The 26,215-nt window shown below is 42.8% G+C and overlaps 1 protein-coding gene across 2 annotated transcripts in view; it reads left to right on the top strand.

Annotated features, from left to right (window-relative positions):
- The window catches only part of sema3d (sema domain, immunoglobulin domain (Ig), short basic domain, secreted, (semaphorin) 3D), a 276,802-nt gene that overhangs the window by 143,370 nt on the left and 107,217 nt on the right, over positions 1-26,215 (top strand). For both annotated transcript variants that reach the window (XM_059987393.1, XM_059987392.1), the window contains exon 3: positions 18,000-18,160. In XM_059987393.1, the coding sequence (XP_059843376.1) occupies positions 18,000-18,160 (161 nt within the window). The remainder of the gene's footprint in view (positions 1-17,999; positions 18,161-26,215) is intronic.

The following is a 26,215-nucleotide window of genomic DNA, read 5'->3' as shown; positions in this document are numbered from 1 at the left end:
CTTCACTTCATTTTGCATTCTGTTATTGTTTTACCTTATTCTGTCTTGGTACTTGGGTGGCAGGGTGGAGATACGTCTCAAACAAAGAAAGATTAAGGTGCTTCTTCCCTCCACTATCCTGCAGGTCACCCTTGGGCAAGGTGGAGCACCTGCTTAGCCCCTCGGTCAGGGTCATGTGAAGCCCTGGGAGCAGGTTGTATGAGCAGCTGGTGCATATCACAATCCTGGTTATGTGACCACTGACGTCAGGTAATCTCTGAAGAGTATTGATAATGGCTGGGGTCACCCATCTTGTAAAGGCAATGCCCAGAAGAGGACAATGGCAAACCACTTTGTGTAGAAAAATTTGCCAAGAACAATCACGGTCACAGATATTGAAAAGAATAAGAACAAACATGTTCAACATTTCTTCTCCACAGGCAAATGTGGGGAATCAAGACAGATGGAAAACCATGATCACCATTGTCATATGACATGGCACATAATGATGATGATGATATCTTGGTACATGTGTCAATATTAAGCCAATACCAATACTACCCTGGGGAAAAGACTGTAACCATTTATTTATTTATTTAGCATTTTAAACATTTCTCTAAAGTCACCCCCTCATTCTCCTACATTCCAAGCAATAAAGACTTGGTCTGGCCAATCTCTCTCTATAAGTCATACCCACTAGTCCTGGGAATATCTTTGTAAATGTTTTCTGCACTCTTTCCAGTTGAACCACATCTTTCACATAACAGGGTGACCCATGCTCTATTCTGTGCAGCCTCACTACAAACTATTAAAGCCTGTTGGGCTTTCTCTGACAGTAGATCCAAGTCAACTCAGCACTGCGGGCCTGGGATCACTGACCTCCGGAGACAATCCAGACACGGATCCCGTGGACATCGAGGCCTCCTGTAGAATGCATCGTTTGTGTTAACAACCAAAATGCCCAAGGATGTGCTGGGGGCAGCCTACAAGTGCCACCACACATTCCGGGGCCAACATGGCATGTCCACAATGCTCAGTAGAACGACACAGACTGAACATATCAGGCAACAGAACAACAACAGCAAAACAAACGCCACTCGTTCCTCTCATCCACCCACGCACATACACAGTTCTCCAACCCGGGGTGCGGAACTGTTTTCTTCTTTAAAGGACATAAGTGAACTAAATGGATTTTTTTCAACAGTCTGGTGGTTTCCTGATCATTATTGCTGATAGTCGCTTTTTACTCCAGATTTATTTAATTAACTGAATTCCAGCTACCATGGTGGGATGTGAAATCTTGTTTCCACAGCATTTGCATTGCTAATCCAGTAATCGAACCCTGTGCTTCTGTTACGGCAACGCACCATGTAACCTCTGTGTGCTTGGTAGCAAGCCAGTACTGAATGGAGCACCATCAGCAGACCGGGAACATCAACAAGTGCCTCCTACAGTGATGGAGTGAAAACTGATAAATCGTTCCAGTCTGACATCTGTACCGAGATACAGTGAAATAAATTGTCCTCCCTACTTGTGAGAACTCATGCTCCCAGCATTATTTATTATTATTATTCAGGTTTTTATGTATTTGCACAGTTTGTCTCCTTTTGCACATTGGTTGTCTGTGTGCAGTTTTTTTATTGATTCTATTGTATTTCTTTGGCGCGCGGCCTAGTGGGTAATGCATCAGACTAGTAACCTGAAGGTCACTGGTTTGAGCCTCAGCTGAGGCAGTGTGTTTGTGTCCTTGAGCAAGGCACTTAACAACACATTGCTCTGCAACGTCACCGGTGCCAAGCTGCATGGGTCCTAGTGCCCTTCCCTTGGACAACATCAGTGGCGTGGAGAGGGGAAGGCCTGCAGCTTGGGCACCTGCCGGTCTCCCATACAACCCTGCCCAGGCCTGCGCCCTGGAAACTCCAGGCGCAGATCCATGGTCTCTCGAGACCGACGGATGCCACCACATGATTGTATTTCTTTGTATCTGCTGTGAATGCCCGCAAGAAGTTGGATCACAGGGATCAAGTTATGTGATAACTTATAATAAATTTACTTTGAACTTTGAATGAATTGAACAGATCACAGTGCATTGAGGTAGTATGGAGTGAAACAATAACAGAATGCAGAATGAAGTGTTACAGTTACAAGGGAAGGTGCAGCTCCAGAATGGGTCAGAATGCGAGATCAAGAACCTATCTTATAGTATGAGATATCTGTACAATAGTCTTAAAATAGAGGGATAGAAGCTGTCTCTGAGCCTGGTGGGATGTGCTTTCAGGCTTATGTATCTTCTGTTTGATGAGAGTGTGGAGAAGAGAGAATGTCCAGGGTGGGTGGGGTGGCATCCATTATTAAGGAGCCCCATCATCCAGAACATCTCCTCTTCTCATTGCTACCATTGGTGAGAAGGTACAGGAGCCTGAAGACACACCCTCAACATTTTAGGAACAACATCTTCCCCTCCGCCATCAGTTTTCTGAATGGAGAATAAATCTATGTACACCACCTCAGTGCCTCCCCCTTCTCTTTTTGCAATACTTATTTATTTTATTTTTTATTGTAATGTTTATTTATTTAGTCAGATACAGCATGGACCAGGCCCTTCTGGCTATTCGAACCGTGCCGCCCAGCAACCCCGATTTAACCCCAATTTAGACTGACCAGTTAACCTACCACAGCCTTTGGACTGTGGGAGAAAGCCGGGGCACCTGGAAGAAACTCACGCAGTCACTGGGAGAACGTATAAACTCCTTCCAGGCAGCGGCAGGAATTGCAACGTACTGTTACTGCAAAACAACACATTTCATGACACATGCTGTCAATATTAAACATGATTCTGTTTCTGATGGCGCTTCGAGACGCCAGGGTTCATCCGCTTGTGACGTTTTACTCAAAGGTCACATTAAAGACCAGATCAAATGGATTGACAGAAAAGATTCCCACAACTTTGACAAGGCTTTATATTCCCCAGAAGCTTTAATGATGCATTATATTCATTGGTGGAATTCACCACTAAATGGCCCAGGCATTCTTTGTGAGGTGCTATTAAGGAAAGAATTCAGTCTTTCATTTTGTTTGGGGTTGTGGCCACACCAGGTAACCCACTGAGCTCCTGAAAGCATTGACAAATAAATAATCTATAGTCACTCTTTTATATTGTCCTCCTCTCTGTCTTCTGAGAATGATGGTCTTTTTCTATTGTATGATAACACGGTATGAAGCCTTCAACTGTGGGAAACTGGGAAGCCCTCCTAACAATTCGAAACACTGTTGTTGACCAAAGGTCAGATGAGTTCAGACAAGGGTTGGGAACCCAATCTGAATGGACAGAAAATAACTGAGGTTGAGTTTAAATGGCCGGGAATCTTCTGTCCCGATGAGAAATGTGTCTATCAGTCAAAAACCTTCTTGCATTTGATAAAGGATTATGCAATCAACCCAGGCCACAGGGAGCAAGTGTCAGAAGTGAGAGGCAATGCATCATCCCTTGAACTCGCTTATCTGTCCTCTCAAAGAGACCTGTAACCCTGGTGATGCTGTGGATGGACACTTAACATGCCGTTATGAAGTTCTGTTGTGGCAATAGCACCAGCGAGAACGTATGGAGGAGATTCACGATTCAAGATTATTTATTGTCATTGCAAGTGTGAAGGAGAACAAAATGGTTGTTAGCCTGGATCCAATGCACCACACAAAAAAACACACAAGAAGATAAAGAACACAATAAATACAAACAACACGCACAAAATGCTGAGGAACTCAGCAAGTCAGGCAGCATCTATGGGGAGGGATAAACAGTCAACGTTTTGGGCCGGGACTCTTCATCCGGACTGGAAAGGAAGGGCACCAGAATTTCTCCTGTTTCTAAATATAACTACTTAAGATAACTTGTACGCATGGGTCGATTGTACCTACATAAAGTATCACTAGTCACAGGAGCGTCTGTAAAGGTGACTCTTCCAGGAAATGATAAAGTAGTGGTTGTTGAGGGTGTGGAGGGGTGGGTTACTGGGTGGATGTGTTGATTAGCCTCACTGCTTGGGGAAAGTAATAGTTTTTGAGTTTTTGGTGTGTATGCTGCATAGTCCCTTCCCTGATGGGAGCAGGACAGACAGTCCATGAGCAGGATGGGTGGGATCCTTCATGATATTGCTCGGCTTTTCTTCGACACCCTTTTGTACATGTTTTTGATGGCAGCGAGGCTCGTGCATTGGGCGTTTTTGACTCCCTGTTGTAGACCCTTCCTGTCTGCCGCAGAGCAGTTTCTGTACAGTGCAACGATGCAGTATGTTACAATGCTCTCAACTAACTTAAAACATGGGAATAAAGCCAGTCGCCTAAATCTTGGACTGGCTCCATCCACTGGCGATGATTGTTGTACATGCAGTGCCAGTGCAACTTCAAAAGCTGATGTCAGTGGGCTGAAATGCTGGACTTTTAATGTAGAAATGAGATGTGACAATCAGGAGTTAGGCTCGGTGGGGTTATTGAAAGGAGTAACATGCGCAAAATTCTGGAGGAACTCAGCAGGTCAGGCAGCATCTGTGGAAATGAAGAAACAGTCAACATTTCAGGCTGAGACCTTTCTTCAGCACTGGAGAGGGAAGGGGAATATACCAGAACAAAAAGGTGGGTGGAAAGGAAGGAATGTAAGTGGGAAGATGATAGGTGGAGCCAGGAGGGGGGATTGAAATAAGAAGCTGGAAAGTGATAGGTAGAAAAGGCAAAGGGCTGAAGATCAAGGAATCTGATAGGAGAGGAGAGTGAACCATGGGAGAAAGGGAAGGAGGAAGGGCACCAAAGAGAGGTGATAGGCAGGTGGAGGCATGAGGCATGAGGCCAGAGTGGGGAAATGAAGAAGGGGGAAGGGGTGGATTACTGGAACTAGAGAAATTGAAGTTTATGCCATCAGGTTGGAGGCTACCTAGATGAAATATGAGGTGTTGCTCCTCCAAGCTGAGAGTGGCCTCCTCATGGCAGAAGAGGGGTCATGGACTGAAAAGTCCGAATGGGAATGGAGATAAGAATTAAAATGTTCGGCCATTGGATAATCCTGCTTTTTTGAATTGGTTGGTGGTGCGTAACAAAGCAGTCCCCCAATCTACATTGTGTCTCAGCAATGTAGAGGAGGCTTCAACAGTAGATAACCCCAGCAGATTTGCAGATGAGGTGTTGCCTTACCTGGAGCTGTTTGGGGCTCTGAATGGAAGTGAGGGAGAAGGTGAATGGGTAATTGTAACACTTCTGCCACTTGCTGGGGTAAATTCCAGGAGGGACAAATGACAAATTGCAAAGGGAATTGTGGAAGGAGCGATCCCAGCAGAAAGCAGAGAGTGATGGGGGAAGGGCAGGTAGCGATGTGTTTGGCAGTAGGGTTCTGTTGAAGAAGGTAGATGTTGCAGAGAAGCCTCATGGGGCGGTAGGTGAGGCTCAAGAGTAACTCTACGGGAAGATGAGTTGAGCACAGATGTCTGGGAAAAGGAGGAGAAGCGGATAAGGGCAGCATCAAATAGTGGACATACTGAATGTTTCCAAAGCTTTCTGTTTTAATTTCAGCAATTCCTATTGCTTAGATTTCCAAAAGATGAGAGTGGATATCCTGCACTGACATTTTTGCTGCCTTGCTTCATAGCATACCCTGCAATTTTGTGAAAAATAAGTGCTGGTCTCTTACACTATAGTCTGTCTGTCCCTTTGGGAATTCTCTCTGGAAGTTTACCTACTGGGCTGTGCTAGATGTGATAATGATTTCAAAGGCTGTCTCACAGTGGACATACTCATTAATGGATCTTGTGATGAGGTCAGAGTGGACTGGTTCATCCCAATCACAGGCCATTTCATCTTAACGTTCAACATTTCACCTTGAGGCTTCCTGATGCTTGCCGTTGTTTCTTCACTGCTGGGAGGCTGAGAGGAGGGGGAGTGTGCAGAGAAGTGGAGAGCCAGATAAAGCAGATTTCTCATGTCAGGGAGGCTGTGGTTTGTGGTATGCAAAGTAAGTGTCGACGCAGAGCCTGAAGATCGGTGGTTCTCAGGATCTGTGGTCCTACAGAGTGTCTGTGGCCAGAGCATGTTGTACAAGGAAAGTGGGAACTGTTAACAAAATAAACAGAGGAGTTGTGCCAAAGGAGGTGTGAGTATGAGAGACCACTTCTGCCATCTGCATTCAGTGTTTGAATACACTGGACAATAAAAATGTTGCTGCCTGGATACTTTTGGGTGTATCTTATGGATTTTGGGCTGCTGATTGTGAAAATCACCATGTAGGTTCCCCATCGCTCACCATTTTTAAAAATTGCCTATACTTGTTATTTCAATTCATAATTCAAGGCGATTTAAATGTTGCCCATAATATAAGCTGAAGAGTTTTTTTATCCTGGCCAGGCATTCTTAGGCAGGGCAGATGCTGTGTGGCAGGAGAGTTTTTAGGAAAACAGGACATGTAGTCAAGAACAGGCAGATGGAGATTCCATGATGCACGAGTCAGGAATGGAAATGACACTGATACTGATACAGAATCTGAACCCTTTTATGTTGCGTGAACTTCAGTTGATAACACAGTCTGAGTGAAATGACCTGGTCAGAGATGTAGATTTGTCAAGACAAAAGCAGAATTACTGAGTTCAAGAGTGCAAAGATGGAACCTGCTGTCACCAGGCACAAAAATTTCTATGAAGGATTTTGATATTTGTGACAGATATTTCCCAGAATAACTGATGCTAAGATTAAGGAAGGCATTTTTGTTTGTCCACAAATCAAACGGGCCATCAATGACAGGCAATCTGAAGAATTTCCAGTGGGACCAGAGAAAATCACAAGGAAGGCATTCAAGGATGTTGTTGAAAACTTTCTTGGCAATTACAGAGCACCAAACTACGTGCAACTGGTTGGCAACATGCTTCAAGCATACAAAACCATGAAGTGCAACATGTCACTAAAGATTCATTTTCTGCATTCCCATTTCGACTTCTTCCTTACAAATCTTGACGCTGTCAGTGATGAGCGTGGTGAAAGGTTTCATCAGGACATTATGGTCATGGAGAAACAGTTTCAGGGCAACTGCAATCCATCAATGCTAGCTAATTATTGTTGGACACTTAAGCAAGAAGCTTCAGACACCGAGTACAAATGAAAATCATCAACTAAACATTTTTAGCGTAGTTGTACTATTGCAAAGAATCAGCCCTGTTATGCAATTATCTTCATTATATTCAATAAAAGTCAATTTTGTGTTTCTCCAAATTCCTAAGTGATGCAAAAAGTCTGAAATTATGTTTATGTTCAGCTTCAAATGGTCTATCATAAACAAAAAAAAATCTGATGAAACAACGCTTTCAAAAACATTTGTTATTCAGTGATACAGATATTTTCGAGTCTGGTTTGTCAGTATTGGATAAGAGTGAACGAGGAGTGCAAGCACATAATTCACTGAAAGTGGAGTCGCAGGTGGACAGGATGCTGAAAGAGTCATTTGTTACCACTGCCCTTTACCAGTCATATCATTCAGTATAGAATTTGGGGACACAAGCAAAGATGAAACAAATTAGGGCGGAAAAATGGGAAGGTCAAATGTGGGTTTGGCATTTCTTTGGGCTCACACCAATTCTGTGTCCTGTATATTCTTATTAGAGGGTTTGGTGGTAGTCACACGTAAACAGAAGATACAAAAGCTTGAAAGCACATACCACAAGGCTGAAGGACAGCTTCTGTCCTGCTGTTATAAGACTATTAAACGGTTCCCTAGTATGATAAGATAGACACTTGGCCTCACAATCTACTTTTGTTGTGATCTTGCACCTTATTGGCTGTCTACATTGCACTTTCACTGTAAATGTACACATCATTCTGCATTCAGTTACTGTTTTATCTTCTTATACCTCAATACACTGTGGGATGAATCAATCTGTATGACCAGTATGCAGGACAGGTTTTTCACTGTATCTTGTAACACATAACTATACTCAACCAATTCTAATTCTGAAAGGAACTCTGGATGGAAGTGTTGAGGGTAACGTTATTGTGGATTTTTGAAGACACCACTGCCTGGGCCATGATGAATTCCAGAAAAATTTGCTGTATTTTCTCTGAATTTTATCTCAAAGCAAGTTGGTGAAAAGCTGAGCCCTTGTGCAAGAAAGAGGATTGGATTTCTCCTACAGTGCCCCTCTCGGGGATTTGGCAGCTCTTGTGTTCTGATGATTATTTAATCTCACTCCGTGCCCCTCGGGGACACCCGGACAATGCTGCGGACTTGTGCCGCTCCTGGAAGCACTTATGTCTGTAAGCCTGTAGTAGGCAATTAAGACGGCCGTTTAGTTTGTGACTGGGAGCAGAGGACTGTCTGTAACTATGCCCAGCAGTCGTTAGCCTAATTACAAGTTAAACAGCCAGTCAGATGTCCCCTTGGACGGCAGTGACTTGAGTGGATTAATCTTTCAATGCAGACTAGTCATGGTTCACAAAGTCTGAACATTGCAACCATAATGTTAGCTTTCCTGCGCAGTCTTCCAGGGGTGGGGGAGAACGTCATGGCACACTTGTCAGACTGCATGTTAACCCTTCCAGCAAAGGGTGAGGCGAAGATGCTGCTTCGGCTTTCTGCTTGCCGACCAATGTCAGCAGCAAACCTCTGAAAATCACGCAGAGGGATCTCCACAGTGACACAGAAAGAATCAGCCTGAATACAGTTGGTTGCATCGCATCTGGTGCAGCAACTAGTTGCAGAGAGTGGTGAACCCAGCCTAATACATCACTGATAAATCTCTCCCCACCATCCGGAGAATCTACAGGAGGCGTTGCCTCAAGAAGGCAATATCCATCATCTAAGATCCCTACCATCCGGGCCACGCCACCTCCTCACGGCCACCATTGGGCAGGAGGTACAGAAGCCTGAAGTCCCATACCACCAGGTGCAGGAACATCCACTTCCCTCCAACCAATTGATTCTTAAACCAACTAGCAAAACCCTTATCAGTTTAGCAACACTATGTCCGCTTTAATCACTTAGCACTAAAATGAAGTATTTCGTGTTTACTTGTAAAAAGTATGTATAATTTGTGAATGCTGCTTATCTGACACACTGAGCCTTTGATGTTGCTGCAAGCAAGTTTTTCATCGTATCTCTGCACACATGGACTTGTGAAGATGACAATAAACTCAGGTTTGAGTGTAAATGTGGGCAAATGGGATGAGCTGAGATTGATATCATGGTCAACATGGGTTAGTTAGGCTGAAGAGTGTGTTGCCTTGTTGTGCGACCCTGTGACTAAGCAGCCTGAGTTGAGTTGTCTTTTGGTTTCTGTAGAAACATACCTGACAGAAAATGGCTGACGAAGAAGAACTTGTGCCTCAGAATTGACCTCTTCCATTCAGCGTGACCAAGTGAAAGCCCAAGTTTGGACCTGATTCCATAGTCTTCCAGTTATTACTCTTCAGTTATAAAATGCAATGAGGCTCTCTGCTTCCTTCTCTCGCAAAGTAACATGGTCCAAATTCTCCATCATAGATATGGCACTTGTGGCTAAAGGGATCAGGGGGTATGGAGAGAAAGCAGGTACAGGGTTCTGAGTTGGATGATCAGCCATGATCATACTAAATGGCGGTGCAGGCTCGAAGGGCCGAATGGCCAACTCCTGCACCTATTTTCTACGTTTCTATTCTCTGAGTGAAAGTTCTTCCTTGAATCTTTGGAACCTTTGCATGTTTCTTTGGGTTTGTGTACATATGGTGGGGGTGGTGGGTGGGTCACTCTCTTCCGCTCACACCACAACAATTACTGCCATTCCTTCATCAGCCCATAGTAGGCGGTAGCGAGCTGCTTCAAAGAACAGCAAATTTCTCCCATGTTCCAACGCTTCCTTGAGCAACTGGAACCTGTGGAGACTTGTTCATAACTCCGAGGGGTTTTGAAAACCAGTTCACAGTAAGGTTTAAATTTATCAAAGTTTTGTCCAAGCTGTATTTGAAATATAGAACATTGAAAATGGAAAAATACAGCAAAGTACAGACCCATCGGCCCAGAATGTTGGGCCAGTCTTTTAATCTACTCCAAGATAAATCTAACCCTTCCCACCCACATAGCCCTCCATTTTTCTGTCATCTATGTGCCCTTCTAAGAGATTCTTAAATGTTTATAATGTATCTGAGTCTGCCGCCACCCCTGGCAGCACATTCCACTCTCTGTGTAAAACAAAACCTTCCTCTGACATTCCCCCCCCCCATACTTTCCTCCAATCACCTTAGAATTATGCCCCTCACCTTAGCCTCCTTGAAGGAAACTGAAATCTCTGCAGCCTGTACATTGATCATTGCTCCTTATTGCTGGTGAACGGTGGTGGTCAGATTTCCTGGGGTCCTCCATGTCAATAAATATCACTTCTTCAACATTCCAGTTTCAATAATCCCACACAGGTTTCCTGGATGGCTGATAATGTTTAAAAATCTGGTTGCTTTTAACATGCCGCCCGGGATGACTGAATTGGTCAGCAGATATTTCTCCAACTCTCACAAGTGACTGCATAATTAAATATACCGACTTCCCATGAAGTGGCTGCCTTTCTCATTCACGCATCACTGACCGATGACGATGGCGGGGCAGGGGGCCGCGGTCACTGGAGCAATCTGAGGCTCTTGCTGGGCTGGAGGTCTCACCTATCCTCTCGTTCAGAAACATAAAACCGACAGGAACAGGAATCAGACACTGAGACCCTTGAACCTGCCCCCACTGTTCAACAGGATCACAGCTGGTCTGATCCTGGCCTTCATTCACCTCCCTCCTTATTTCCTGTCACCCCTGATTCCTTGACAGACCAAACCTCTTTTTGTCTCTGCCTTGGATGTGGCAATAAATATTACATTTGAAAAGTCTTTTGAATTTTGAAATTACTATCTAGAAGGATTCTTGCCTTCTGTTGCCAAGTTATACAATTTTATATTGAATGTAGAACAGTCCAGCACAGGCACGGCCCACAATGCCGGTGCAGACCTGATCCTTTCTGCCTGCACGTGATGCTTATCTCTCCATTCCCTGCATGTTGACTTGTCCTGCCGAAATGTTCTTAAACACCCTCTTCCATCTGCCTCCACCACTGGCAGCCTGTTCCAGGGACCCACCACAAAACAAAATAACATGCCCTCTACATCTGTAAACTCCCATCTCACCTCTAATTCATGTCCTTTAGTATTTGGCAATTCCATCCTGCGGAAAAGATCGTGATCATCTGCCCTATCCGTTCCCCTTCTGTCAGGCCTCCCCTCAGTCCCTGATGCTCCACAAAACATTCTCTCCTTAGAGCTGTTCCCTCCCCAATCAAAATTTACTAAATTAACTTTTTAAACAGAGAATAGATCAACAGCTGGGCAAGCAGCAAAACTAAGTATCACCTTTTGTGTTTATTCTCCATTGGATGTTTATGAGTGAGTGTGTGTGTGCGTGTCTGTGTGCATGTTTATGCATGTGAGTGTGCTATGCAAATTGATGTGCCTCTGTGTATACATGTGAGTATATACGTGTGTTATCTGTGTGTGCACGCAGGTGGAATTTATGCAAGTGTTACATGTGAGTTCTGTGTGTGTGTGTGTGTGTGTGTGTGTGTCTTTATGTTAGGGTGTGTGTGAATGAATTTGTAAGTGTGTGTGTTTTCTTTTTTTCTCCCTAATCCAGCTTGCTTCTTGATTTTGTATTGCCTTGTTTGACCAGATATTAGACCAAAAGTTCATTATCTCTGTGTTTGTTGGTAATTTTCCGCCAGGCTTGGTGACATTTTGGCATGTTGAGTTTAGTTTCAATGTCCTGTATAAACCTTTTTCATTGTTTCTGAACTGAAAGTTCTGCTTTTCTTTTTTTTCTTCATTTCATGTATCTATTTAGTCTGATTTTGTATGCACCAAGTTTTTGTTTTAGTGTATCTATGAATTCTACATTACTTTTGTTAGGGGATGGTATCTTGTATTGACCTTATACTTCTCTAGTATTTCCTTAGCTTTTCTCTTAACTTTCTTGCTTGGTTCATCCATTTTATACTCCATTCTGTGGGCTATTTCGGCTCTTACATTTCAATTTTTTTCTCAGTCTCCTGCCGTTTCAGTGTTCTCCTATCTTTACTCGGTTTTGTGTGCCTCTATTTTGGAGCCATTGCCCTGCACTGCTGTTAATGCTGCACAGAATGTCAAATGTTTCAAGTTTTTTATATTATTGTTATTATTATTATTATTATTATTTATTTACAATTTTTCTTCTTTTGCATATCGGTTGTGCATGTGTAAGTGTGTGTGTGAGTGTGTGTGCGTGCATGCGTGTGTGTGTGTAATGGATCTGTTACTTCCCTCACCATTGCTCTTCCTGCATCCTCACACTCCATTTTGCTTTCTATCAGCCAGTTTTCACAGTGAACTCTTTGAAACATCAACACAAGAGTCAGCAGGTACTAGGATGTGGTGCCAGAAACCAAACAGCTGCAGGACCTCAGTGGAGAGAAAGTGGTAGCTGACCTTTTGGCCAATATCTTGTATTCTTCTAAACTGCAAAGAGAATTGATCTGATTTCTTTAGCCATGTGATAGAGCAATTTCTTCATTCCTGGAATTAGCCTGGTGAATCTTTTTTAGGCTGTCACCTTGAGAGGTCTGTAGGAGGAGTGAATGTGACCCTCAGTTTTCTCTTTGTCCACCTCAGTGTACACTTCTTTCAAACATTGAAGGGGTCCATTTAAGGTCAAGTTCAGGTTCTTTGTCATCTGACTGTACGTATATACAATCAAATGAAACATCACTCCTCCAGACCCTAGTGCACCCACAAAACATATATCACACACAGCAAAATATTACCTCAAAAAAGTTAATAAACTATAATTCAAAATGCATGTAGCTCACAGCACAGGTAAACAGTAAACAGCTCGTTCTTCTAGTGACGAGATCTCTGTGGTGGCAAGGTATTCATTAGCCTCACAGCCTGAGGGTAGAAGCTGTTACCCAGTCTGGCAGTCCTAGTCCTGATGCTTCTGTACCTCCTCCTTGATGGTAATGGGTCAAGGAGATTGTGGGATGGGTGGTAGGGTTTTCTCAACAATACTTCAGACCCTTTGTTCCTGGTAAATGTCACAAAGGTGGGGGGGGGGTGGAATGGAGACTCCAATGATCCTCTTGGCAGTAAATATCACATGGGGGGGGGGAGACCACGGTGATCCTCTTGGTGATAAATATTGCATGGGGGTGAGACCCTGGTGACCCTCTCAGCAGTACTCTGATATCCTGTGATCTCACACCATGTTCATATCAGGCCTTCAAGAGTTACTGTATTCTGTTAATGACATGTATGTGCTGAACACTTGCCATAAGACACAGGAGCAGAATTAGGCCATTTGGACCAATGAGTCTTCTCCGCCATTCCATCATGGCTGATCTATTAACCCCATTCTCCTGCCTTTTCCCCGTAATCTTTGACACTCTTACTAATCAAGAACTTATCAGTCTCAGCTTTAAATATACTCTATGTTTTGGCCTCCTCAGACATCCGTGGTAAGGATTTCCACAGATTCACCACCCTCCAGCTAAAGAAATTCTTCCTCATCTCTGTTCTGAGGGGATGTCCCACTATTCTGAGTCAATAAATAAGTAGATGAGGTTTGCATCACGACGGTTGGAAAGTTCACCAGGTTCTGCAAGTGTTTAGTCATCCTTGTCACTTCTGTGCTACTGGTTAGAATTGCGAACAAGAATCTGAGTCACCATTTCTCTCAGTGCCAGGAATTTCATCACCATCCCTTCTCATTAAATGCTTTGCATACTTCTCTAAAAGACAGCTGTACTTGAGTAAGGAGAAGGTTGCTTGAACGGGATGCTGCCTGTCAATGTCCGCAGCCAAGACCGTGCCTCTGGAAAGAGAAATGAGAGTGATAGATGTGACAAGGATCTCAAGATCTGACTGCACTGAGAATGTGCTTCGGTCCATTGACCGGATGTTAATCTGCAGCCGGTTTTGACAGATGTGACTGTGGGTTTAGGACAAGATGATTTTAATGATGATAATTCTTTTTTTTAAAGTTGAATCAATGTCAACCCTGCAACAAATAGGTGACAGTGTTCACTCAGTGGCCACTTTATTAGGTACACCTTACTTATTACTGCAAATATGTAATCAGCCAATCATGTGGCAGCAACTCAGTGCAGACATGGTCAAGAGGTTCAGTTGTTGTTCAGATCAAACATCAGAATGGAGAAGAAATGTGAGCTAAGTCACTTTGATGGTGGAATGATTGTTGGTGTCAGATGGGGTGGTTTGAGTATCTCAGACACTGCTGATCTCCTGGGATTTTCAAGCTTACAGAGAGTGGTGCAAAGGACAAAAAAAATCTAGTGAATGGCAGTTCTGTAGGCAAAAAGGCCTTGTTAATGAGAATGGCCAGACTGGTTCAATCTGACAGGAAGGTAACAGTAACTCAATTAATCACAGGTTACAACAGTGCTGTGCCGCAGGACATCTTCAAATGCACAGCACGTATTTTGGGCTACAGCAGCAGAAGACCATGAACAGAAACTCCATGGGTACTTTACTAGGTACAGGAGGTAACAAATAAAGTGGCCACTGAGCACACGTTCTTCATAGGTAAATGAACAATTTGACGATACTATTCATAATTAACATCAAACTGCTCTTAATCATAAATCCATTCCTTCCAGATTAATTTGACACAATTCTAAGACAGAACATTCAATGCTTCAGTCTGTGCACAGGAAACTCTATAATTAGTTTTTATCATTGTTTTTGAATATAATTCTTCTCAGTTTGCAGAGCACCAACTGTACTAACAAAGCACTAAGGAACCAGGCACCTGTTAATGATTACAAAAGGAAGATTAAAGATTCCATAAAATAACATCACTGCAAAATGTCAAAGCCTTGAAGCACATGTGCTAAATTTCCTGAGATTGAGAAATTATGAGGTTTCACTACCTATAATGTATTGTTTGACAAGTGATTAGCACAAGAGTTCTTGTGGAACTGTAGTGCTGAATGATTTGCTAAACACACAAGAGGTCCTGCAGATGTTGGAAATCCAGAGTAACAGACACGAAATGCTGGGGGAACTCAGCAGGTCAGGCAGAATGCCCTGAGGGGAACCAACACTCGATGTTTTGGGCTGAGACCCTTCGTTAGGACTGGACTCTATCTGAAGGATTTGCTGATAGTTAGTAGAATATTCAAAAGTGTAGGTTGTCAACAATATACTGTGAGCTAATGATAGTATTTATCATCTGCTTCAATGGGAGAGGTTCTTTCAGGCAGAGGTTTACACAACGTTGACTTGCTTGATTCAGGAACAGATTAAAGATCACCGACTGCTCACATTTATTACTGCATTCTGAATCCTGTCCACCGAAGGTGTGAAACTAAGAGACTCAACATCAAACATTTGCATGCAGTACAAGAATATTTTCATGCCACAGTTAGGTTCAGATTTATATTCATTTTATTAATCTCGTCCATTAGAGCACACAGTGAAATCTGTGTTAGCAACCAACACAATTTAGGGATGTGCCGGGAGCAGGGGGCAGCCTGCAAGAGTTGCCACACATGCTGGTGCCACCATAGATTACCCACAATGCTCAGCAGAATTTTACCGTGATTTTATTGATCACCAGTTCATGATTTTCTGCATTTTTTTTTGGTTTCATTCATACACATTTTTGGTTCCTCTACATTTTCCAATCCCGCATCCTGTGCGTGATTAATGTTGACCATGCTGCACTGGATGTCACCCACCCTCTCTGGGTTAGAAGGTTTTATCTCATTTCCAGACTCTTGCTCGCGTAATCAGGTCAGATCTCCTGTGCCGTACTGCAGTGGAGCTGCCATCTCAAAGATGCCTTGTGTTCAGAATGTGCAAAGTAGAACACTACAGCACAATACAGGCCTTTCGGCCCACAACCTTTTAATCTACTCCAAGGTCAATCTAACCTTCCCTCTCACATAGCTCCCCATTTTCCCATCATCCATGTGCCCTCCTGAGAGTCTCTTAAATGTCTCAAATGTATCTGTCTCTACCACCATCCTTGACAGTCATTTCTATGTTTGAAATGCAAAAACAGTGGGTGTGGCTGGTCTAAAATGGATGGATTGTAAGCTAGTTCATCTGTAAGGTGTATCTATTCTGTACTGTGGTGGATGTGATCCTGAAGAACTGATTTGAAGAAGAACAGGGAGGTCCTGCCTGTTGGCTTGGTTGTCTGTCTCTCTCAGATGATACCAATTAGTGACTTTATCCCTGCTTGTGGGGTGCGTTCCCTTTTCTACAAAATAATCATCTTTCATCTTTCAAAATACAACATTAGTGACAATACATGATAGAATAAAGACTAGTCCTGTAGGGTACATGTTCTTTGGTTCACAATGTTGTGCCAACCTTTTAACTTACCTCATGATTAATCTAACCCTTCCCTTCTCCATAAACCATAACCCTCTATTTTTCTTACATCCATGTACCAACCTAAGAGTCTCTTATGAGTCCCTATTATATCAGCATCTGCAGTGTGTTTCAGATACTCGCCACTCTCTGTGTAAAAAAAATTACCTCTATTATCTCCCCCTGAACGTTCCTCCACTCACTCATCTGCAAGGTGAAATTCAGTTCTTTCTGTCTGAGAGAAATGGTATGGTGTTTGCTGAATAGAGATTCTATTGAGGTCCAAACAGCAGAGACAAATGGGTGAGGCAGGAAGTGTGTAACTGTAAGCTGTAGTGGGAGCAGGAAGACCCTTACTCCGGGGTTAAACTGGTCAACAGGATGAGCCAATGCCCCTCGTGCGTGACACAAGAGAAATCCTGCTGTACAATTCCTCTTTTCCCATTACCTCTCCGTTGTGCTTTCCTCTCTGTTACCAGTGCTGATTGACAGCCTCAGACACACTGCAGGAAATCTAATATTCACGATCATTTGGAAGGAAGTGGGCATTGTGTTCGCCGCTTTGCTGGTTAACCTTATCTGAGCACCTGATAGCCCCTTGTCAGATGCTAGACAATGGGCCGTTTGAAAGGTGCACATGATGTTAAATCCAAAGGGTACGCATGTTGAAATAGCTGCTTTAGTTTCTGATGTCTGTGGTTGTCACTCTGACATCCTGAACCTCAGATCTGTCAATCAGCACTGAAATACATTAAAGGTGGGGTCTGTCACGCAGACAAAAGAACAAGTGAGCAAACTGAAAACTCTGAACCAGAATCAGGTTTATTATCATTGACATATGACATGAAGTTTGTTTTGGGGCAGCAGTAGAATGTAATAACTAAAAATTACTATCAATAACAGAGAATATGTAATCAAAACAACCAAATAAATAAATAGAGCAAATGGAAAGCAATCAGTTCGAATGCTCCTCAGCGTACATCTATGGAAATTTGTAAGAGTCTTTGGTAACTTAACAAACCTCAAATTCTTAATGATGTGGAACTGCTGGTGTGCTCTGCAATACCTTGATGCTGTCAGTAATTGTCTGTGGACTCAGATCACCTCCCGAACCCCCATGGTCGGTCCTGTTACTCGCATTGTGAAATTTGACATAGATGATTAACGCAATGAAGGTTGGGCCAGAACCTCCATCCAATCAGCGGAGAGCTCGCCCAGGACCTAAAGGTGTCGTGCATAGGTCTCACCTGCCTCGAAAGAGATGGGTGACTCCAGACCAGATCCAGTTGAGATGTTGTTGATGTGGCCACTTGATGCCCGTGAAGCGGTACCCCGATCAAACCGTTGACACCACACCAACTCCCTGCCCTCAATACACCACAGTGGAGATACCCTCTAACTCAACGAAGATCCCACTAGCTCTCTTTATCAACTTTGCTCTGTGTGTATGGCTGAGGAAGGGTGCACTGTCCCTCCTGCCAGGGAAAGTCGGGAAATGCAAAAACGTAGGTTTTAACGATTAAAAGTTTGCAGACTCATTGCCCATAAGCATGAGGTGTGACTGTATTTGTAGAAAAAACACATGAGAGATCTAAAAACATTCTTCTGTTGCTTCCCCACAGATCTGCTGATCTCAAACAGCTGCATTCCATTCCTGGGATCTGCCGAGGGCTTTGATTTTCAAACTATTCTGATAGATGAGGAGAGAGGGAAACTGCTCCTGGGAGCCAAGGATCACATCTTCCTGCTCAACTTGGACAACCTCAACAAAAACATACAGAAGGTGAGAGAACATCGTTGGTCACCTCTGGCTTTAGTCACATTCAGGATTGAAGGCAAATGCCCTTAATTTTCTTGGGCTGTGCTTAAAGTCATCCCCCTTTGCCCCAGAGCTCATCGAAGTGGGCTGTGTTGGTCTAAGTCTGGACATGCTAGGTTGCTGACTATATTTAAAATTCAAATCAATGGTTTAAAAGTGCTAACATGCAGGGGGTACGAGGTTGGGGAGAAGTGCTGGGGCGAGGGAATCAGCTAGAAATAGCAGAACACATTGGAAATAGGTCCCTCAAGCTCTTCTTACCGACATAGCTCCACCTGTATGGCTGAGGAAAGCTGCACTGTCTCTCCCCTATCAGGAAAGTCAGGAAGTGCAAACAGGGAGGATCCTCTTCTGTAGCCTTGTCCCACATCATAAATTACACCAAATTGGGCAGAACCCTGAGGTAAATCCCCAGCAGATCCAGGTAAGGAGTTTACCCGCAGTAAACCACACAGTCGCTAAGCTTAACTATTTTTTATCATGTCAAGGTAAGTTTAGTCAAGGAACTCGTCAGGCCTCATCATGGATTTGGACAATTTCACTACATTTTAGAACACAGATCGTTACAGCACTGCACAGCCTGTGATGTTGTGTTGACCCCTTAACTTACTTTAAGATCCATCTAATCCTTCCCTCCCACACAGCCCTCCATTTTTCTATCATCCATGTGCCTATCTAAAAGTCTCTCAAATGTCCCTAATGTATCTGCCTCTACTATCACCCCTGGCAGTGCATTTCACCCTCCAAAAAACCTGCTTCTAACATTCCCCCTACATTTCCCTCCAGGTCATATTAAAATTGTGCCCTCTCACATGAACCATTTACACCCTGGGGAAAAGGTGCAGACTGTCCACTCTATCCATGCCTTTATTTCCTTATACATCTCTCATCCTCCTTCACTCCAAAGAGAAAAGCCCCACTCACTCATCCTATCCTCATATGACGTTCTCTACAATCCTGGCATCATTCTGGTAAATCTGGGAAAGCCCCTCCTAAAGCTTCCACATCTTTATTATAATGACTTTGGCTGAGTTCTAGCTTGACAGGTATCCATGTTTTAGTGAATCATATAGCTAGTGTTTAACTCCTAGATATCAGGTATTAAAGGCACTGGAAAAGTAAAAATGATCACAGAATTATCCATTTTCCCCCACATCCTTCTGTTCCGCTAATATCCTTACCCAGACCAGCTAATGTATAGCTCCAGTCTCAGATCGATGGCGTTGCTGACCTCATGGCTGAGTGCTGTCAGAAGGAAGAAGGGACTAATTCGAGGTGAAATGTGAACTATGCCGAGCAGTCTGGCTGATTATTGTAGTCATAGTGTCTTACTGCCTGGGAAAGGCCCTTCGGCCCAAATGGTACATGTCAACCAAAAAGTCCATCTAAGCTGGTCCCATTTGCCTGTGTTTGTCCCATATCCATTTAACCCTTTCCCATCCATATTCAAGTGTCTTTTAAATGTTGTTAATGTACCTGCTCCAACCACTTCCTTTGGTAGCTCATTCCATATCCTGACAACACTCATTGTGAAACACTTTTTCCTTTGGTTCCTCTTAATTATTTCTCCTGTGACCTTTAGTTCTTGATTTCCTGACTGGGCTGTAAGACTTACAGCCCAGTCCATCATAGGTAAAGCCCTCCCCACTACTGAGCACACCTACAAGGAGTTCTGTTGCAGGAAAGCAGTATCTATCATCAAAGACACAACCAACCAGGCCAGGCTCTTTTCTCCCTGCTGCGATAGGAAGAAGGTACAGGAGCCTCAGGACTCACACCACCAGATTCAGGAACAGTTATTACCCCTCAATCATCAGGATTTGAAACAAAGGAGATGGCTTCACTCAACTTCACTGAACTGTTCCCACAACCTGTGGACTCACTTTCAAGGATTCTTCATCTCAAGTTCTTGATATTTATTGATTATTTATTTACTTTTTTGGTTTTTATTTCTTTTTGTATTTGCAGTTTTTTGTCTTTGGTTGTTTGCCTGTTTTGTTTGTGAACCGCTTCATTAATCCTATTGAATTTCTTTGTATTTACTGTGAATGCCCATAGAAATGTTGTATATGGTGACATATATATGGTAACTTTGGTAATGAGTTAACTCAAGGTTCATTTTATTGTCAAATAAGCATGTTCAATACAACTCTATAATTTATCTTCTCCAGAGAGTTAACTTTGAACTTTGAACCTGCCTATGCTCCTCTTTAACATCACCCATCAGTCTGTTACACTCCAAGAAATAAAGACTAAGCCAGCTCAACCTCTCTCTAGAAGTCAGTTCCTCTTGTCCTGGCAAACATCCTCATAAATCTTTTCTGTTAATTCCCTCTTGGACTGACTAAGTGAGTCACTCGGTTCCAGAGCAGTTTAGAACCCTACCCTTCTTGGTCAGGTATGAATCCTGCAGGAAAAAAAAAGAAATACGTAATGAATTCTAACCAAGATTCCAATTAGACGGATTTCTGTCTGGGTTCACATTTGAGTCTTAGGATAACTGACAGAAGGGGTTTGAAACCTAGCGGGGATACCAAAGTCTGGTATGCAGAGTCATCTCCAATTCCTGTGAACCCAATTAATCCAAATAATTCATTAATCTGCTGATTAGTGAGCAACTGTTAACCACCGCCCTGCCAAATATTCAGAAAATTATGGTTATTTTAATAAGCTAGCAACCTTGGCAATTAAAGCTTAACAATTCCTTTATAATTTAATTTTTGAAGATTTGCCAAGTTAAGTTCAAATGTATCATGAGGTTCACTGTTGCAATGGGACATTTCAATTACAATGAGGACCTCTTGTTTGATAATTGGATGCAATGGGGTGAAGGAGTGTTTCTTTTCCAGAACTAGAACAAAACCATTGGCCACGTTCAGATTTCTTTTCAAAGTTTGCAGACTATAGTGTGAGTTTGCATGAAGAGTGAAAGGAAGATGGAAATATGACCCATGAATAAGCCATCTAGAGACAGAAGGCGTAAAAAGTGTGACAACCTCATCTGCCCTGTCTTTCAATGTAGTTTGTATCAATTACAGTCAGACATTATTTTCTAAGTGCTGTCTGCTGCTCGATTGCTGGAAGAATTTGACCTTTTTTACGCATTTACACAAGTATCGAACTTCAGATGAAGTATTGAAGGTAGTCCTGGAAGAAATTATATTCCATGAAGTAAAGATAAGAATCAGAAAAATTTCAAACTTTGTGGACTGTGGTTTAGGGTAAAATTCTCTGTGACCTCAAGCTGCAAACCAACACCTGACCATCTTGGAAGAGTGGGCTTCCCTGTCTCTTCTGATGATTTTTCCATAGAAAATGACGCTACCAGGCAGCCTGATAAAAAAAAATAAGAGTTCTTACAAGTATCGAAACAGGAAGTAAAAAGCTCTAACTTTAACTCTTAGATAGGCACATGGATGATAGAAAAATGCAGAGCCATGTAGGAGGGAAGGGTTAGATTGATTTTAGAGTAGATTAAAGTGCTGACACAACATCGTGGGCCAAAGGGCCTGTACTGTGCTGTAATATTCTATGTTCTATGTCCTTTGCTCTTTAATGAACTTCTAAACATTTTACCAAGAGTGAAGTCAAGATTGTGGTACAGTTTTGAAGTTAAGGGTAATGCTGAAACACCACAAAAAATTCTATGACATTATTTTCCATATTTTTTATTCATGGAAATTTGCAGATGACATTAAGAGAAATAGACTTCACACAGAGCACAACAGAACAGAAATAGACCCTTTGGCCCATCTGGTCCAGGCTGAACTATGTAAGAAGTAATTTTCAGGACGTCTCTTTAATTCAGTGACCTCATAAAGCAATACAATTTTAGTGGGATTTTCAGTAATGTGCACCATAGAAGAGGGTAATTCTTCCAGGTAATCTTGGAGAACACCGGTAGTTTCACTATCATTTGTCATTGCAAAATCGAGAATCACAGATTATTTGTTGAGGACCAATGATTTTGATCAATAAATCTTGGACGTTGTTTAGATTAAAAAGTATAGAAGTTGCCGAAGTTTTCATTGTATTTAGCAAGTAATTCAATGTAAAGTTGATTTTTAAAAAAAATCCAGGCCTGGTTTGTCACAATGTGATGTGCTTTCACTGACAACGTGTATATAAACTGTACATTTATGAGGATCACATCTGAAAAAAAATTGCTAACAGCTCTCATTCCACTGAGAAACAGTTTCAGAAGATTACATTTTACAGGTAGTGCGTAGAAAATGTCGCACAGAATTATATTAACTCTCATATTAACTCTCCTCACTGCCCAACTTGATCTTGTATGACAGCATCTAAAACCAAGGGCCACTCCAAATGACTGGGTGACCGGTTTTACTCTGCCTTTTGGAAAAATTGGCTCACACTGGTCTTGCTCCAGGTTCCCCGTGCAACGTCCGTTTCCGAGGGTGTTTCTGAATTTCGTTGTCCATGTCACAGAGATCCCTGGTGACTCTGGACACAATGTTAGTGTATGGTGGCCTTTCCGCTGTAAATTCCAGGTACAACTATTGGCCAAGAGAGATTTGTTTTGGCTGCAATTCCGTGGATGCCAGAAGCCCACTGGTACCTCTCCCAACTAACCAAACAGTTCAGTTCATACTTTAGCCAATGTAAACATGCACTTTTTCCAATGAGAGCAAATGATGGAAATGGTTTATTAGTTTATTCCCTTCATTCACTAGCCCCTGGGATGTGAGGCAATCACAGCACTTAACTGGTCCTCTGACTGAGTTGATCCAACTCTGCAGGGACTGAAGATCAAATCTGATTCTTCTCAAGCTGTCAGCTTGGCAGAGTGCTGCCCTTGCTTAAAGAACATTTGATTCATCCTCAGCGCATTGGGGGAATTCTCCACTGTCAGAAGGGAGATAACCATCAGGCTCCTGACTTGTGCGGATAACCTCGCTCAGCTCACTCAGTACCGACGAAGGGTCTCGGCCCGAAACGTTGACCGCTCATTTCAACGGATGCTGCCCGACCTGCTGAGTTCATCCAGCTTGTTTGTACCTGTTGATTTGACCACAGCATCTGCAGTGTACTTTGTGCTCACTCAGCTCTAAACTGAAGACTCACTTTCAAGGAGTTAACAGTTCACGTTCTCAGTATCATATATTTTATTTGCAAAACTTGTCTTCTTTTGCATGTTGGTTGGTTGTCAGTATTTTCTTATGTAGAGTTTTTCATAAATTCTATTTCTTTATTTTCCTGCAAATGTCCATAAAAACTTAATCTCAAAGTAGTGCATGGTGACAAATAAGTATTTAGACAATAAATTTCCGTTGACTTTGACTAAACAGGCAGGTGTGGAAGGTAGAGGTCCAAATATCACAGGACAAAAGGGATCAGGCAACTTTTCACCTTCGGTCTTTGTGGAAACACGTTCCCTGGTCATTCGGACATTCGGAGCATCTCACGAGGCTGAGAGTGACTCCAGACAATGGTGTCACATCAGCGAGTCTCCCTGGCATTTGTCAATGAGCAAAAACATCACTGACTCAGTCGTGCAAAACCACACTCCCAGAACGGGTCAGAGGAACAGTATTGTGGAATCAATGTCGCATTTTCTGACACCCCACCGTCATTCCATCCTCCACGGGGCACAGCTCAAGTTACGAGGGTCACTCTCCACTGGCCTATATGGCGCATTTCCAATCATTCATTGGTTATGTGTTATATTGCATGACGTGGGCGAACGTGGTCTATCCTTGACCATGATTGCTCTTGGCAAATTTTTCTACAGAAGTGGTTTGCCATCGCCTTCTTCTGGGCAGTGTCTTTACACGATGGTTTATCAATGCTCTTCAGAGATTTCCTGGCATCAGTGATTGTCTAAACAGGACTTGCGATATGCACCAGCTATTCGTATGATCATCCAGCACCAGCTCCTATGGCTTCATGTGACCCTGAACAGAAGGGTTGAGGTGTTACGCAGGGGCTGTACTTTGACCTACAGGCTAGTGGTGGGACCTCCTTTCACATCCTTTGGCAGAGGGATATCTCCATCCAGCTATCCTGGATTTCCAATAACGCTTGGGAATATTCTACCATTTGGAGCAAACCAACCTCTCATAACCACCCGGAATATTCGCTCTCTCCACCACCAGCACATTGCGGCTGTCCGTAGTTCCAGCTACTGAACATATTGACTACTCCAGTAGAACCTCCCAAACTTCCCCACTGGTAAGGACAAAGGCCCATAGCACTAGAAAAACAGCATTCAAAATAAAAATGACATAAATAAAACACAAAAAAATTAACGCAACTGGAACAGAAGAACAGTCAGTTTAGTGCAACATGATCTATGAGGTCACAGCGTTGCTCTAATGAGGTCATGATTGGGGTTTTGCTGGTTGGTTTGAGTATCAAATGGTTGAGGGGAAGTAGCTGTTCTTGAACCTGATGGTATGAGACTTCCGTCCTGCTTGATAGTAGCTGCAAGACCCACATTACCTTCTTGAGACAAATTTTCCCGGTACTTATTTAGTTATTTATTTAGGGATGCAGTGCAGATTAGGCCCTTCCTATTGTTCATTGCGTGCTGCCCGACAATCCCTGACATAATCATGAGATAATGTACAATGAAGCTACATGGTATGTCTTTGGGCTGTGGAAAGCCGGAGGATGAGGAGAAAGCCTGGGCTTTCCACAGGAAGGATGTAGAGAAACTCCTTACAGAGAACACCAGAATTGAACTCTGGGCTCTGAGTCCCTGAGCTGTAATAGTGTTGCTCTAGCTTCTGCACTACCATGGCATGGCGCCACCACTGCTGATGGTGAGGTGAGATATTCCTGTGATGTACAGTTTTGCCAGATAAAGAATGTACAGATATATTGAGCTCAGAAGAGAAAGTAAGGAGAGAATAGATCCCATTAGAGATCAATATGTTCTCTCTGTGGAACCACAGGAGATGGGCGAGGTCTTAAATTAATATTTAAGATATCTATTTACATTGGAGAAGATCTGTATTTACATTGGAGAGAGCCAGTGTAGCAGGAAGAGAATAATGATGTGAACTGTCTCAACAATGAGGTGTTACATAAAAGCAAACCATTCTTTCCCACTGTTACCACAGACCCCTCCCCGCCTCACTGATTTTCAGCCTCGGAGTTCTCATTAATAACCTTGTGAGTTTGAATTTCAAACGGAGGATCATATCGGGTCATCTTAAAGGCAGAAGAAGGATTTTTGATGATAAAGGTTTATTTGGTGCAGGGAACGCCTCTTACAGCATTCAGTTCTGGTGTCTTTGCGGAATCAAATTTCAGGAGAAGGAGCGGGGGTTCTTAATACAGCCAGGACTGGTTCTTCCTTCTTTATCCACTGGTAAAGTCCAGAGCCTAGCTTCAAAGTTTGAAGTAAATTTGTTATCAAAGTATGTGTATGTCTTTATAAGCTACTTTGACATTCATTTTCTTGCCCGCATTCACAGTAGAACAAATAAATACAATAGAATCAGAATGAAACTACAAAGAATGGCAAACAACCAATGTGCAAAAAAAAGACAAACACTGCAAATATAAAAAAAAACAAGCAATAAATATAAATAAATAATACTGTGAACATGAGTTGTAGAATCCTTCAAAGTGAGTCTGTCGGTTGTGGAATAGTTTGGAGTTGAGGGGAGTGAAGTTATCCACTCTGGTTTAAGAGTCTGATATGTTGAATCAGTTCAGAGCTGAGGAGAGTGAAGTTATCCACACCAGTTCATGTCTGATGGAGCCTAAATTTTTGTCAAAGTCAATGACTTTGGGAATTCACACAAATTAGAGGCACTGCTTTGCCTTCTTTGTAATGGTACTTACGTGGTGGTCCCTGGGCAGAAAGTACTCACCTTTGGGTTCTGCACATTAAACCTACTGTTTGTTTCTTTCTGTCTGATGTTCTGATCTCTGCTTCCCATAGACACAAGTACAAGTTTAATGCCAGTCCCACACACTTCTGATCTCCTTCAGTGGATCCACGGCTACGTCACCTTTGTCTTAGTACTGATATGTCAGTCCTTGCAT

This window comes from Hypanus sabinus, chromosome 13 (assembly GCF_030144855.1).
Source record: "Hypanus sabinus isolate sHypSab1 chromosome 13, sHypSab1.hap1, whole genome shotgun sequence".
Lineage (NCBI taxonomy): Eukaryota > Metazoa > Chordata > Chondrichthyes > Myliobatiformes > Dasyatidae > Hypanus > Hypanus sabinus.
The sequence above is the reverse complement of the archived record's forward strand: the minus strand, read 5'-3'. Positions and strand labels throughout refer to the sequence as shown.